This window comes from Cyprinus carpio, chromosome A18 (assembly GCF_018340385.1).
Source record: "Cyprinus carpio isolate SPL01 chromosome A18, ASM1834038v1, whole genome shotgun sequence".
NCBI classification, from domain to species: Eukaryota; Metazoa; Chordata; class Actinopteri; order Cypriniformes; family Cyprinidae; genus Cyprinus; species Cyprinus carpio.
This window is the reverse complement of record NC_056589.1, coordinates 6227481-6241748: the sequence shown is the minus strand read 5'-3', so window position 1 is coordinate 6241748 and position 14268 is coordinate 6227481. Positions and strand designations below refer to the sequence as shown.

The 14268-nt window shown below is 36.6% G+C and overlaps 1 protein-coding gene across 6 annotated transcripts in view; it reads right to left on the bottom strand.

The window, feature by feature from the left end:
* Window positions 1-2539: 2539 nt before the first annotated feature.
* Window positions 2540-14268, bottom strand: part of LOC109084557 (amyloid-like protein 2) — a 74149-nt gene continuing 62420 nt past the window's right edge. For 3 of the 6 annotated variants that reach the window (XM_042774904.1, XM_042774905.1, XM_042774900.1), the window contains 5 exons: window positions 12697-12732; window positions 8961-9043; window positions 7013-7069; window positions 6130-6306; window positions 2540-4349 (listed from right to left, as the gene is read on the bottom strand). In XM_042774904.1, the coding sequence (XP_042630838.1) occupies window positions 4248-4349; window positions 6130-6306; window positions 7013-7069; window positions 8961-9043; window positions 12697-12732 (455 nt within the window). In that variant the 3' untranslated portion in view covers window positions 2540-4247. The remainder of the gene's footprint in view (window positions 4350-6129; window positions 6307-7012; window positions 7070-8960; window positions 9044-12696; window positions 12733-14268) is intronic. The other 3 variants (XM_042774902.1, XM_042774901.1, XM_042774903.1) reach the window with 3 other exon arrangements.

The following is a 14268-nucleotide window of genomic DNA, read 5'->3' as shown; positions in this document are numbered from 1 at the left end:
TTTATCCACATACACACAGTATACTCAATACATATAGCAAATCTCAACTGCTCGATTGCTTCTATTGTTATAAAATGTGAATTATTTGATTGCCCGGTTCTAATATGCTAAAGGCATTAAGATATTATGATATTATAAACAATAATATCATGATTTTCTATCTGCAGCAACGTGTATTGTGAGATAAATTCTACTTGGCCTCCAATTATAGTCTCAGGAACCTCAGTTTTCAGATTCCCAGATTTTTCATGACTGTGATCATACTGTATAAGTAGTAACAAAAAAAGTACAAAACAAAAAGTGCTGTAGTTGTACAATGACGTAATCACACACTAATGATAAACGCATTGAAATGTACATGGCACTCCAATGTACTTAAAAGAATACCATGATTAATTTATGACATTATACGTCTTGTAATAGAGTGGCTGATGGGCAGGGAGCAGATCAAAGCTCAGGCTCGACACATTTCATCTGTTCCTCGTGCTATTTGATTCACTGAAAGCTCGCCTGTGAGCCCAAACACAGGCGCGTAGCGTTCAGTTACTGGAGCAGCGGTCAGTCTAATCACTGCGCGGGGGTAGAGGAGGCACGCGGCCGGGCGGACAATCCCCGACAGCCGCGCTGAGGGAAAAAACACACGCAAACGCCAATCACACAGGCCTTCTTCAAACCCTGAGACAAATTATGAGATTATAAAGGCTGTAATGGCGAATGAAGCGATCGGGCTGTTCGTCAGGCTCCCTCCCCACCCCCCCGTCTCAAACCCGCAGGTTGGGAGTTCCAGTCGGACTATACCACACAACCAGCAGCGGCACAAAAACACTTCCACTGCAGCGTTATCAGATATAAACCCGCGCTGGGGGCCGGCAACGACAGTGGGATGAGAGCGGAAGCCCTGTTTGAACTGTAACGGCCCTACGGTGTCGGTTGAATCGAGCAGATTAGCTTCATGGAGGTTTCCAGATGCAGGACAGGGGCGCTTGGCTCCCCGCGCACAGTTGAGCCCGGCCGGCGGGCGCGCACCGCGAGTGTCTGCAGCAGAATAAGGAAGACGCGACACGACTCCATTTTGGGTGGGACTAAGACAACAACAAAGCACGGCGAAGACACTCGACAAAATTATCTACACTCCAATCGACCGTCCAGCGGAAAACAGGCTGCGAATTTTACGTGACACTTACTGAGACACGATCCTGAATCCGCGCTTAAGCCTCGGGCGTGGATTTCCCGGGGGTTTTCAGCATTTTTAGGAAAAGGTTGAAGTGGGTCTTCCCTCTGAATGGTAGCTGCAGAGATGGCTGCCTTGCATATATTAACATAATCTACCTAGCAACAGACGCGCGGCACCGGGCGACGGTTTCCACAGTGTAGTATATATTGATGGAGATTTTCAGGAGCGATAGGGATAAAATAGTTTATATGCTGCGCTGGATTAAGTCCTCGTCGTTTATTTTGAACTCCGATATGTGTATATTGTTTTTCATTTCGAGATAATCGGTATTTGATGCTCGTATGGCATTTTACTCTCAGTGCCAATGGAAATTTTCCGCCATTTCTCCCAACCAATTAAAAAAATGAAACGTCTTTAAGGCCGTCCAATGAAAAAACGAGAACGTGCCAGACGCACCAATGATGACGAGATATATATATATATATATAATATAATATATAGTTATATATATATATTATATGTATAGAGAGGTATATATGTATAGTAAGTATGTGTCTATATATATAATATATAGATATATATATATATATATATGTATCTGGGTATGTGTTAGCTTCCTCCATGCAGTGGAAAAAAAGTCAATGTGTATATATGTATATATATATATATGTGTATGTGTATGTGTATGTGTATATGTATTGCTTCCTCCATGCAGTGGAAAAAAAGTCATGTCTGAATCAGGAGAGAAATATGCACAGAGTAAGTACAAGTTCAGAAGCAAAAACAGTTTTAAACGTGTTGGTGGATTTTGATGTGAGAGGACAACAGGGGATGGACTTTTTCACTGGATTGTTATGAACTGGTATTTTGGCCAGAAACAATGTTTAAGGTTAAAACAAATTAATGATCTGTTTATTACAAACATGCAGGGTTTTATTTCACAAGACCGTAACTGATGGCCTGGAGTGGTGCAGATGACTTTGTTTGGTCCCTTATTTTGACGGCACCCATTCACTGCAGAGGATCCATTGTTGAGCAAGTGGTTTAGTGCTAGATTTCTCCAGATCTGTTCTGATCAAACAAGTTCACCTGCATCTCATATGGCCTGAAGGTGAGGACATTTCCAGCAGATTTCACTTTTAATGCAGGATTTGGATTACTTTAATGCAGCTGCATGGTGGCTATAACACATACTGACTGTTACTTTTGATTTTCAAGTAAATAAAAGCAGTTAAACGTGTATTAACATGTATGTATAATGCTTTTATATCGTGAACTGAATTCAGACTGCTTATCAGCTCATTCACACAGTTCTTAAACTGGTATAAAAATAAGTAGAATAAAAAAGACATAATGACACCAACATGGAAGTAGTGAATTTATTGACGTTTCCCACCTGTAACCAAGAAGCCATTTCCACTGGATTCAATCAATATTTTACTTCTAATATATGAACTTTGTATTATTTTCCCCTCACCCCTTCGACCATTTCCACAATCAAGCAGGCAATGACAAGGTCCAAGATTGGAGCCGTTTAGGTGCATAGTGAAAGTCACATACAGAAATACTGTCACAGGAAGAGGGGAAAAAATAGAAAATAAAAAAAGAGAACAAATTTAAAAATATATATCATGACATCTCGTTTAAGAACAATGCACACCACAGGTTGTCCTTGATAAAAGCCATGATTGCAACATCAACAATACAGGCATACAAAGACATCGCTAAGAAGTGGGGAAGAGCGAGAGAGAAATTGATTACATTTTCTCCTTGCCTTCCATCGTAGTGGACATGCAAAACATTTCTTGCACTTGCCTTGGCCTCCAGCTTGGTAACATTAGTGCATTTTTGCGTTTAATCATGGTTTTCAAGGGTATGTCCTTGCGGGACTTATGTAATATATCATAGTGTTATAATTACAGATGACTCCAGTGACGTATTTATGCTCTCTTTGATTTAAGCAACGTGTGGAAAGTATTGCCACATGATTAAATTCTCCATGACAGTTCTCATTTGGCAGCTATGAAATGACAATCCAGTACAATTGTGATAAACCTAAGCTGAATGCAACGTTTTATCAGGCCAGATTTACTATAAAAAGGGAGTGTTGGAGTGTGTGCATGTAACGGCATGAAAAATAGCATTCATTGAGTAAAGAGACATGTGATATGGGAGTCTGGAGGCCCCTAACCTTGTGGCCCTTCAAACCAATCCGCACTGACCATCTGCAGGGGCCGCATTGTTTATTGGTCCAAGTATATGACACCATAACCAAAAGATAAAAACAAATGACGTGGAAATGTACAGAAATCGGGCACCTCTACATTCACAATCAGCCAAAATATCTGGCAGGCCGTCACGCCATTCAGTTCGAACCATTCCTCGTATCTTACACAGGCGATGGTATCAGATGTTTGGAACGGGAATATCAGTCCTTTAATCTCAAAGTTTAAACCTGTCACCCAGCAAAGATTTAAGCTCTGGAAAAAATATAACAAAAGACTATGAATAAACCAACCATCTACTTTTCTATATTGTGTGTTTTTAATAATTACAAAGTAAATGAATTAATTTTCTTTTCATATTTTCTGATTCACTATACATTTAAGTCATTACAAATAACCTTCATATACAAGCGATCTATTTAAAAGAAGTATATCCGGCGGCCAGCGATGGTGTAGATAAACTGCTGTCTCATATTGATTGTTTTGGCTTTGCTGTACCTCTATAGACTAGATTTGAACACAACTTTATAAAATCAACATTTAAAATAACATTACAATACGTTCCGATTTCAATGACGGAAAATCAATTCCAGGCTGATTTGCAGAATCACGTTCTCCTGATTTAAAACCACTGACTTTAAAATAAAATAAAAAAAAGTTACAAGAGCATAAAAATGCTCTCCATGGTACAACAGTAGGAGTATTAGAAGTAGTAGTATTAATAAACCATTGTTTTCTTGAAATGAACCAGAATATGCATTTCAAATGCATGAAATGATTTGAGAGCAGTTTTATAATTGGTCAGTAGTATGTTCACCCCTCTCTAGCTCCACAGCGCCGCATGAAGGCTAAATCTGCATCTGCTCCAGGTATTTGTAGGTGGGGTTTTCATAGCCGTGGTTCTGCATCTTGCTCAGGTGACGGTCTTCTGGAGACAGCATAGGATCCACCTGAAACACAAGAGGAAGTTTTAAGATGTCAGCACCTCCAAAAAAAGGATAAACAATTAACTATCAAAAAGTTTGGGGTCGGTAAGGTTTTTTTTGTAATTTTTTAAAAAGAAGTCTGCATTTATTTGATCCAAAAATATAGTAAAATCCATAATATTGTGAAATATTATTACAATTTAAAATAACTGGCTTCCATTTTAATATATTTAAAATGTTAATTTATTTCTCTGATGGCAAAGCTGAATTTTTAACAGCCTTTACTCCAGTCTTCAGTGTCATAAAATCCTTCGAGGAATAGTTCACGAAAAAATGAAAATGTACTCATCCTCAAACCATTCAAGATGTAGATGACTTTGTTTATATTTGTAACCCTGGACCACAAAACCAGTCATAAGGGTTGATTTTTTTTCTGAAAGCTGAATAAATAAGTTTTCCATTGATGTATGGTTTGTTAGGATAGGATCATATTTGGTTGTGATACAACTATTTGAAAAAATGGAATCTGAGAGTGCAAAAAAATCTAAATATTGAGAAAATCGCCTTTAAAATTGTCCAAATGATGTTCTTAGCAATGCATGTTACTTATCAAAAATTAAGTTTCAAAATATTTATGGTAGGAAATTTACAAAATATCTTCATGGAACATGAAAAAAAATCAATATCCTAATAACCATACAAATTAAAAATAAAAATCGATAAAAATATACCAAAAAAAATAACCCATCGACATAACAACAAATATACCCCAGCGACTTAAGACTGGTTTTGTGCTCCAGGGTCACATTTATCAGAGCAGATTTGGAGAAATTGAGCACGACATCACTTGCTCAACAATGGATCCTCTGCAGTGAATGGGTGCCGTCAGAATGAGAGTCCAAACAGCTGATAAAAACATCACAATAAATAATCCACAGTGCACTCCAGTCCATCAATAAAAGTCTTGTGAAGAAAAAAGCTGTGTATTTTAAAGAAACAAATCCATTATTAAGACATTTTAACTTTAAACCGCCACTTCTGGCCAAAATACCAGTCCATAATGATCCATAATAACACTTCCTCCAGTGAAAAAGTCCATCCCTAAAATCCACCGACATATAAGTTTAGAACTGTTTTTGATCTGGGCATATTTCTCTCCTGATTCAGCAATATTATGGATAGAGGACTTTTATTTTAACTGGAAACAACCGTTTAAAGTTAACACCACTTTAATAATGGGTTTTTATTACAAACGTGGACTGGACTTGACATGGTGTTTGGACTCTCATTTTGCCGGCACCCATTCACTGCAGAGGATCCACTGCTGAGCAAGTGATGGAATGCTAAATTCCTCCAAATCTGTTCCTATGAAGAAACAAACTCATCTACACTTAGATGGCCTGTTGCTGAGCACATTTTCAATACATTTTAATTTTGGGGTGAACTATTCCTTTCAGAAATATGTTTTGCATTGCTTAACATTTTTCGATGAATAGAAAGTTCAAAAGAACGTCTATCGATCTATGTCTTTTGTTACATTATAAATATTTTACTGCATTCTTGTTGAAAGCAAGCATTAATTTCTTAAAAATGTTACTGCCATCAAACCTTTCAATGGTAGTGTATATTTATTAAATACTGTATAGAATTAAATGTATATAAACTTAAATAAACCTGAACCTGCTTGTCCCTGTGTGCTCTAAGTGAGAGCATTATCCTTCACAGCCTTTTTGTTATCCTCCTCAAGGTTGCACTGAAACACTAAGAGTGAATGATGGAGCGTCACATGTGACCGTTAGCTCACCTCCACAATGCCGTGACTGATGGTGCCGTACTGCCTCTTCCTCAGCAGCACCAGACTGATCACAATCACGGTCGCGATGGCCACTGCAATCACCAGCAGGCCAATCAGAGCGCTGCTTCCGAAGCTGAAATCATCCACCAGGGGGCGGAACGTCTCCTGTTCTGATCCACGGCTGAACTGTGAGGGAAAGTAAACACCAGTGTTACAGTATTTACACTCCAAAAGCACAAAGAGCCAAGACAAACATGGTTAGCAGACATCTTAAAGAGCTGTGGACCCTGCTGAAGCAAGGAACTCATACTGGAGCTTATGTACAGCGAGGCAACACCTACAGTACATCTCGGATGGCCTGAGAATGAGTAAATTAACAGCAAATTTACATTTTTGAGTGAACTATCCCTTTAAACTAGCAGATGGCATAAATGCAGAGCACACTTATAATAATAAACAGAACTTTATCATCCACTGAAATATAGTTATCGTTCTTAGTATGGCCTTAAATGATGACAATTTCCATTTCTGGGGAGGACTATCCCTTTAAGAATGCTTTAACATGAATGAATGTGTCTGATGGTATTGATCTGCTTCAAGTGCTAAATGGACCGAACGTGCACTTACAGCAGTGACTGGCAATTTTCACACACAAATGTTTAGTGCTTAATTCACTTTGATGATGAACCGTATCAACCGGACATGCTCATGCGATCGCATTAAAAACATGCACACGTGCTGTGGAAGTTTGTGAATAAACAATACAAGGTCATAAATGATATTTGCTCACAGATAGAACAGAAGCAGCCTACTGCAATCTCCCTCCAGCCCATACTCCGAGACTGCAGTTTGACAGTACCATGTATTAGGCACAGGAGGGCGCTGTACTTACCAGAGGATCAACACCATTCAAAACCACTTCTTTAACATCCAGAGTCTCATCAATCACCTGTCAACACAGACAGGGCAGTCTCAGTTACTTCCTTGGGCGATGTACAGTACAGTGTGTGTGTTAGTGTGTGCGTTACTGAAAGGGCATACACAAATATTCAAGATCAAGGGGGACCAAATGTAAACTGGAAAAGGTTATTGATTGAAAGGTATTCTGAATACGAGGCTGACGTGTCCCCCTCGATGTCTGTGGTGGTTATTGTGCTGTTTACAGCAATAGATGGGTATTAAATACTGTGAGCAAATCCAAAATACAGTGACTATGCCCTTGTTAGAAAACATGGCTGGTTGCATTTAATGCAGGGAAAGATTATAAATTTCATCTTGGTATTTTGTTATTAAAACAAAACACCTCAACATGTATCGAAAAACATTCGATGAAGGGGCCATCAGAGCATGTTTAAAGGGACAGTTCGGCCAAAAATGAAAACTGTCATTATTTACTCATGTCACTCCATACCTGCAGATCTTTTTTTCTTCTGTGGCAACCAAACAGTTTCAGTTCCCATTGACTTCCATTGTATTTTTGTCCATACATAAAGCAGGCAATACGAACCAAAACTGTCTGGTTACCAAAATTCTTTCTTCCACGGAAGAAAGTGTCATACAGGTTTGGAAAAACAAGGGTTCTCACTTTTGGGTGTACTATCCCTTTTAATGCTCCTCTATGTGATTTCAGAAAGATAAACATGCAAAAAAATTAAAAACAAGCCGAACATATGAGCCACATCCTTCAGAGAGATCACGCATTTCATGTGTTCAGCTCAGCCCTTCACAACCACACGGGATCTTGTGTGAGCTGTGATTAGAGGAGACTGGAATGTGACTGGGAAATATGTGTACGTGGCATGCAATGAATGCTGGGATATGAATGAGATAAGACCAGATTTGTCTATCTGGAAGGAGGTAGCAGTGATTGCAAGGCAGCAGAACAGTGCTAAAGCTTTAGGTAAGGCTAGGTTTGAAGCTTTGGGTTAGCTATAGATGTTTAAACAGACCAGGTTTGCAAATAAATGCAACAAAGAAATCCAATCATAACTCTACATGCAAATAATACGACAATGCAATAACCTTTGGTTAGATTTTGAACAGCTAACATTCTAACAATATAAGTCAATGAGAGATTTTTAAACTTTATTACATTTAAAAAGAAAGTTTATATTAAATTATTGGAGTGAAAATTTAAACATTTACAAAAGTTAGACATTTTTACTCTCTTAGTCTACAGTGCGTTCTCCATAAGGCAGATCAGTAATAATGAGACTAATGGTGATTATTTTATTTGTTTGATTTGTTTTTAATATTACAAAACTGTCGATTTAAGCCGGTAACTGCTGCTTTGGAACTATATTGTAAAAATTAGGTTATAAATACATTTAAATTTATAAAAAAATAAATAAAATAAAAGTTCAATGAGAATATAAGATGCCAATTATTTCATTCTCTTAATAATATAACCTTTTTACAAAGTATAAATGGTTTTTATTTATATTTTAAAAGTAGGGTGACCATTATATTTAGGTGTCAAAATGTTAAAAAACCCAAGAAAAAAAACAATAAAGAAAAAATAAATCTCACACTAAAACACACTAAAAAAAAAAAAAAACACAAAGAAAACTCATAAACCACAATAATAACTATGAGACCATAGTTATACAAATAAAGTTTACAGAGCAGGTGGTCTTTATTGAGTACATTTTTATCTAGGTGTATCATGAAGCCAATTCTTTATTTTATTTTTGGCACTTAAACTGAATGTGTATAAAAATCCTGCATTGTAATTTTGTTTTGTTTAAGTAATTTCAGTCAGTTGGTGTCAGCAGTTTGCACAGCGTTCGCAGCGGATCAGTAAAGTGTGTGTGGTGTTGGAGGCAGGCTGGTGGGCTCACCACATTTTCACTGATCTTGTTCTTGCTGTTGATGGCTTTTTCCTCCGCTCCAATCAGACCATCCAGACTGTTCATGCCAGAGCCTGCAGAGGGAAGAGCCAATCAGAGACAGGAAGACAAGCTGGACTCTTGCATTTTGGCATTAATAAAACTCAAACGCTTGCGAATATGTCTGTGATCAACAGTAGCTGCCATTAGCAAAATAACCTGAGCTCCTAGCACAATCCGAACTGGGCCAAAATCTTGCTGCCTTGCCAATTGATTTTTTTTTGTCAAGTAGTCCGTCAGGGGTCGACACGCCAACACAGACTCCTTCATTAGTCATGCATTTATTTAAGTGCATGATGTAGAAGCTCACACTGTGCCCAGAATCCTCCTGGATCAGTCCAGACAAGCTCAGTGTAAACATTCAGCTCAGAGTAAGAGGTGTGATCTATTATATTCAAAGTGTTTTGGGACGTCCTGTGAGCACTTGTTTCCAGTAACAGCTCTATAAATATATATAATCGCCCTGCATATTAAACAATTAAAGTCAACATGAAACTTCATTCATAACCTATTTTATGTCCATGATGTGACATATTTCTGAGTGAAACAAATCATTCCATACAAGAACCAGAAATCAAAATAAAAAAAAACAATTTTAAAAAAACTAAAAAATACTACATCAACAACAAAAAAACTCAAAAAAAAAAAACAAAAAACAACAAAAAAAAAACATTTGCGTAACTTGAAATAAAATAAACACTTAATGAAATAAAATATAAAAATATTAGGCCTATTTCAGGTATTTACCAAGGAAAGATTTCTCATTTTCATTTAGTTTATCTTGATGTACTAACCTGATAAAACTAAAACTGTAAAAACTGGAAATTAATAAAGAAAAAAAAAAAGATAAAAGAACAAAAAGCAAAAATATTAATAATAACTATAATAAAAGACAAAACAACAAAATAAAATGAAAATGGAAAATCTAAAACTAAAACCTAATTTAAAATATTAATAATAACTATAATAGTATCTCAATGATATTAAAATAACACTGATTAGACACATAAAAAAATAAAATAAAAAAAATGAATAGCATTTTTCTGTTGTACTACAACAGTGGTAAACATTCAATGTAAATGCTAGAAATTTCCAAAGACACCTGGCTAAAACGAGTCCTGGTTGCATAACCCCACATTGGAAATCTCACTGGTGAAGAGAAGAACAATACCCTTCACCCACATTCATTGTTTGACCGTCAAAGCAGCAGGTCACCGATGTTAAATGATTAACTATGTTCAGCGGCTGTCACAAGCTCTGGAGAGAAGGGCTTACAGCTTAACCATGCACGACTGAACCACTAACCACCAGAACACACACACACACCCCACAGTCAAGCTACTTCATAACATGGACGTGAAGTGTGTCAAAGATAAATAGACTTTACACATGAGATGACACAACGAAAACAAGACCAATCAGATATTGACAATTACAGAAGAAAATGTGACTGGTGTCACCAGGATGCTAAGGTGGTGTGGGTGGTTGTAGGGTGCTGCTATATGGTTTCTAATGCTAGATAAGAGTCAAGGGTCAGAAATTAACAGGGGCTTGGGGCAAAAATAAATTAACAAAAATAAACCACAAATTTAAGATATGGGTGCAAAAATGCGCAATAAAACTAATTCTATAACAGCAGTGTAAAAATGAATGAAAAGTGTTGATTGTGGCATTAAATTTAGATCTGCTCATATTGCATCAGATTTCATATTTTGCAGCACTGAGCATTACAGACAATCGCTCACATTTCTGTTGAGAATATGCATGCAAAGCCAATCGGAGGCATTTAGATTTGTCTGGACAATTTATGTTATGCAACTATATGTATGCCACCTTTGAGCAGCATTAAATAGACTGTGTAAAGTTTAAAGATGGCTTTTGTTGATGTTGATCCAATTTGATTGGTAACAGCCTGTAGTTTTCTGACTGATTGAAATAACCGCTTAAAAATCAGCAGTTTTTTTTTTTTTACATAAAAGACAATGCAGATACATTCAAGAAGGTAATTATAAAAAATGCCAATGAAAAATCAATTCTAGGGGGCAAGTATTGCCCCTTAATAGAATAGTTAATTTCAGACCTTGTACGTGACCCTCTATAATAAGCAAGTTCACCCAGGCAAAAATCTTCCAATCACTATTTCAAAAGTAACAGCGAAGCCTCTTTTCAACAAACTGTACGATTTTCCAGCATCCTTTTTGTCTGTAGTACAAACAATACTGTAAAATTTATTATGCTATTAAGTTTAATATGTATGGTTATTTAAACAACCTCCAAACCCCAAGAAAAAACAACAGTAATAGTGAATATCACTAATAATCTAAGAGTAGGTTTATAGGTGCATTCATAAGGGGCAGGACCACAAGGTTAAATGGTAAACAGGCTGATGTTCCAATTGCACAATCTGGGAGCAAAAACTGGCCGTGGGTCAGATAAACAGCCGTCCTGCAACAGAACTACTAATTAATGAGCTCCTATCATGAAAAGCGCAAGATAACAGGAGAGCGACGAGAGCAAGCCTAATAAGTAGCAAATGAGTCCTAAGGATCTGTCGACATCATGACTCAGGTTATTTGTCTTCCTGACCCAGGAAGGTAGTGAGGCAGCCATAACTGCTTTAGCAGCACACAGCACATTTACATTGGACTCGTTCTCCCATCCAAAGAGCTAATTAGCTTAACAAGCTGCCTGGACTTTTCAATAGGCAAAGCTCTTCCAGCCAGACATAGAGGGATGTGATGTTTGGTCTCTCCCTCTGAGGGAGTGTCTGAGAGAGGAAATTAAGAACAAGACGGCTAATAGGGCTGAAGGGACGGACGGAGCAAAAGCATGGGGTGGAAATACAGTAAAAATATGAGGACAGATGGGGAGATGATTCAAGATATGCAAGGAGGGCTGAGTAAAATAAAAAAATATATTATAGGAGGGCTATAGTAAAATACATATATATAATATATATATATATATATATATATAGATATATATATATATATATATATACTATAATATATATTATATATATATATATATAGATATATATTATATATATACAGAATAAGCATATATACAATATACATATCACATATATACCCAATCCCATATACATTATATATATAGACAGAATAATCAACATCCCAATCCCAAAATGACAGAATAAATCATTAAATAATAATGATGATGATGATCATCATCTTTAAAAATATGTATTATTTTTATATAATACAATTTTTCATTTTTATTTATGATAAATTATAATAATTTACTTAAATTAATCAAAACAATAACATTAATTCAGGACATGGCCACACTTTAGGTGTGTGAATACAAAACCAATAAACTTGCTTTCTTTTTTCCCCCATTTTAAATGGAGTTTTCAATAATAGTTTATGATCAGCAAAATAGTTGGTCTTTATATACTCACAATGCATGTAATGCACTTTAGCGGTCAAAAAAAAAAATATACTTTTATATAAAAACAGGCATCCTGACATTACTGAAATATTCCAAAATTGAATCAATATTGGACAGAATCTAAATAAAATCAAAAAAAAAAAAAAAAATGCAATACCCAGCCCTATACGCAACAATAATAATAATAATAAAAAAAAAACGAAGGAAAAAAAATTTGCAAACACAACATTTAAGCGGCTGAAGAAGAAAGAGAAACAGAAAAGCAGCAGAGACCCACCTTTCTTGAAGGCACGAGGGGGTTCAGAGAGATCACCTAGGCATTGCGTTCAAGCAAAAGACAAAACAAGAAAAGATTGGAATAGAAAAAGAGAAAAAAAACCCAGGTGAGTAAAAGAGAAGTAGTCAGGCGTATCAAGCTGTGTCTGCGAACGGAGAGGAGAATCCCGCAGGGACAGAATGATAAAGAAAAACAAATCAAAGAACAGGGGAAAGAAAGACCCAGGATGTGTTTCTGGACAGGCCTGTCATAATGAAAGCCCTCCTGGGCTCTAATGTGTTAATTACATTGCTCTTTTTGTATATCGTGTTTTAATTTCACAGTTTGGCAGGCCCGGGCAGGACAGTGAATGAGCAGGACTGGGCTCAGAAAGAGAGATTTTTAAAGCACTTGGCTGCAGTGCGACAGCAGAGCCTCAGGCTTTATGATTTTAGCTGAACTTCAAATGGCGTGGTGTTTAAGGTGATGCCAATGGGGATTCAGGAAAGCTTAGCTAAGCAGAAACCTATGGCCAGAGTGCAATATTTGGACTTCGGTGCTTCATTCAGAATTTAGAAAATGTTAACGTGAACAGGCCTCGTGCTGCCAGAGAGCTTCACCTGAACGGCTTTGAGTGAGAAGCTATGAACAGACCTTTACTACTTGCTCAAATCAGACACTTTAAACAAAAACCAGCCAGAGAAATACATGTGAACAAAGTACTGATGGCTGAACCTTTCCTAGAAAACTTCCAGCTCAAGTTTCACCCCGAAATAAAAAAGAAAAATCTGTTATTTTGCATGAAGAAATTTATAATCTTAGGACCAATATTTATTTATTTATTTATAATACATTAATATATTTGAATATTTATATAATAAAATAATACTTTTGTAAAGTCACAAAGAAAGCTATTTGCTTAATTTTCTATTTAAATTTTTATTTTGACCCTAGCAGGTTTTAGAAGATTCACTCTAGTAGGCTGTGGGTAATAAAGAGCTAACTAAGTGTACTCACTGCTGCCATGCCAAATACTGGCTGAATATTGTTTGCTGATGAATGCAGATGCATAAACAATGGAATGTGTTTTACAGCATATATCTCCTATCACATGAAATTACTATATCATATGTACATATTATATAATAATAATGTCAGATTAAACATTTGCCTTCCTATGTGTTTTAAGTTAGTTTATAGTTACTTTAGCTAACCATTTAACCAACTAAACAAGCACATTCTCTTGGAGTTAAAATCAAATCAAACCGTCACAGAATGCTCTCAGTGTTAGAAACGGTTATAACAGTATAATACTAGAAATACAAAATTCAACAGGAAGTGGAAATATGATATTCAGTTTTCCAAAGGATATTAGCTTGTTTTCTTTTTAAGTGCTACGGGGTCCAAACCTGATGAAAAACAACTTAAACCAGTCTAAGCTGGTCTTAGTTGGTCTCCCAAACTGATCTGTTTTCTGGTTTTAGAAAGGGTTTGGACACTTTTCAGGTGTGAAAGCTTAACTCAGGCTGAGGACCAGCTTAAACCAGCTAAGAGGGTTAAGTTGTTTTTTCCAGTAGTGAAGGGGGTAATAGT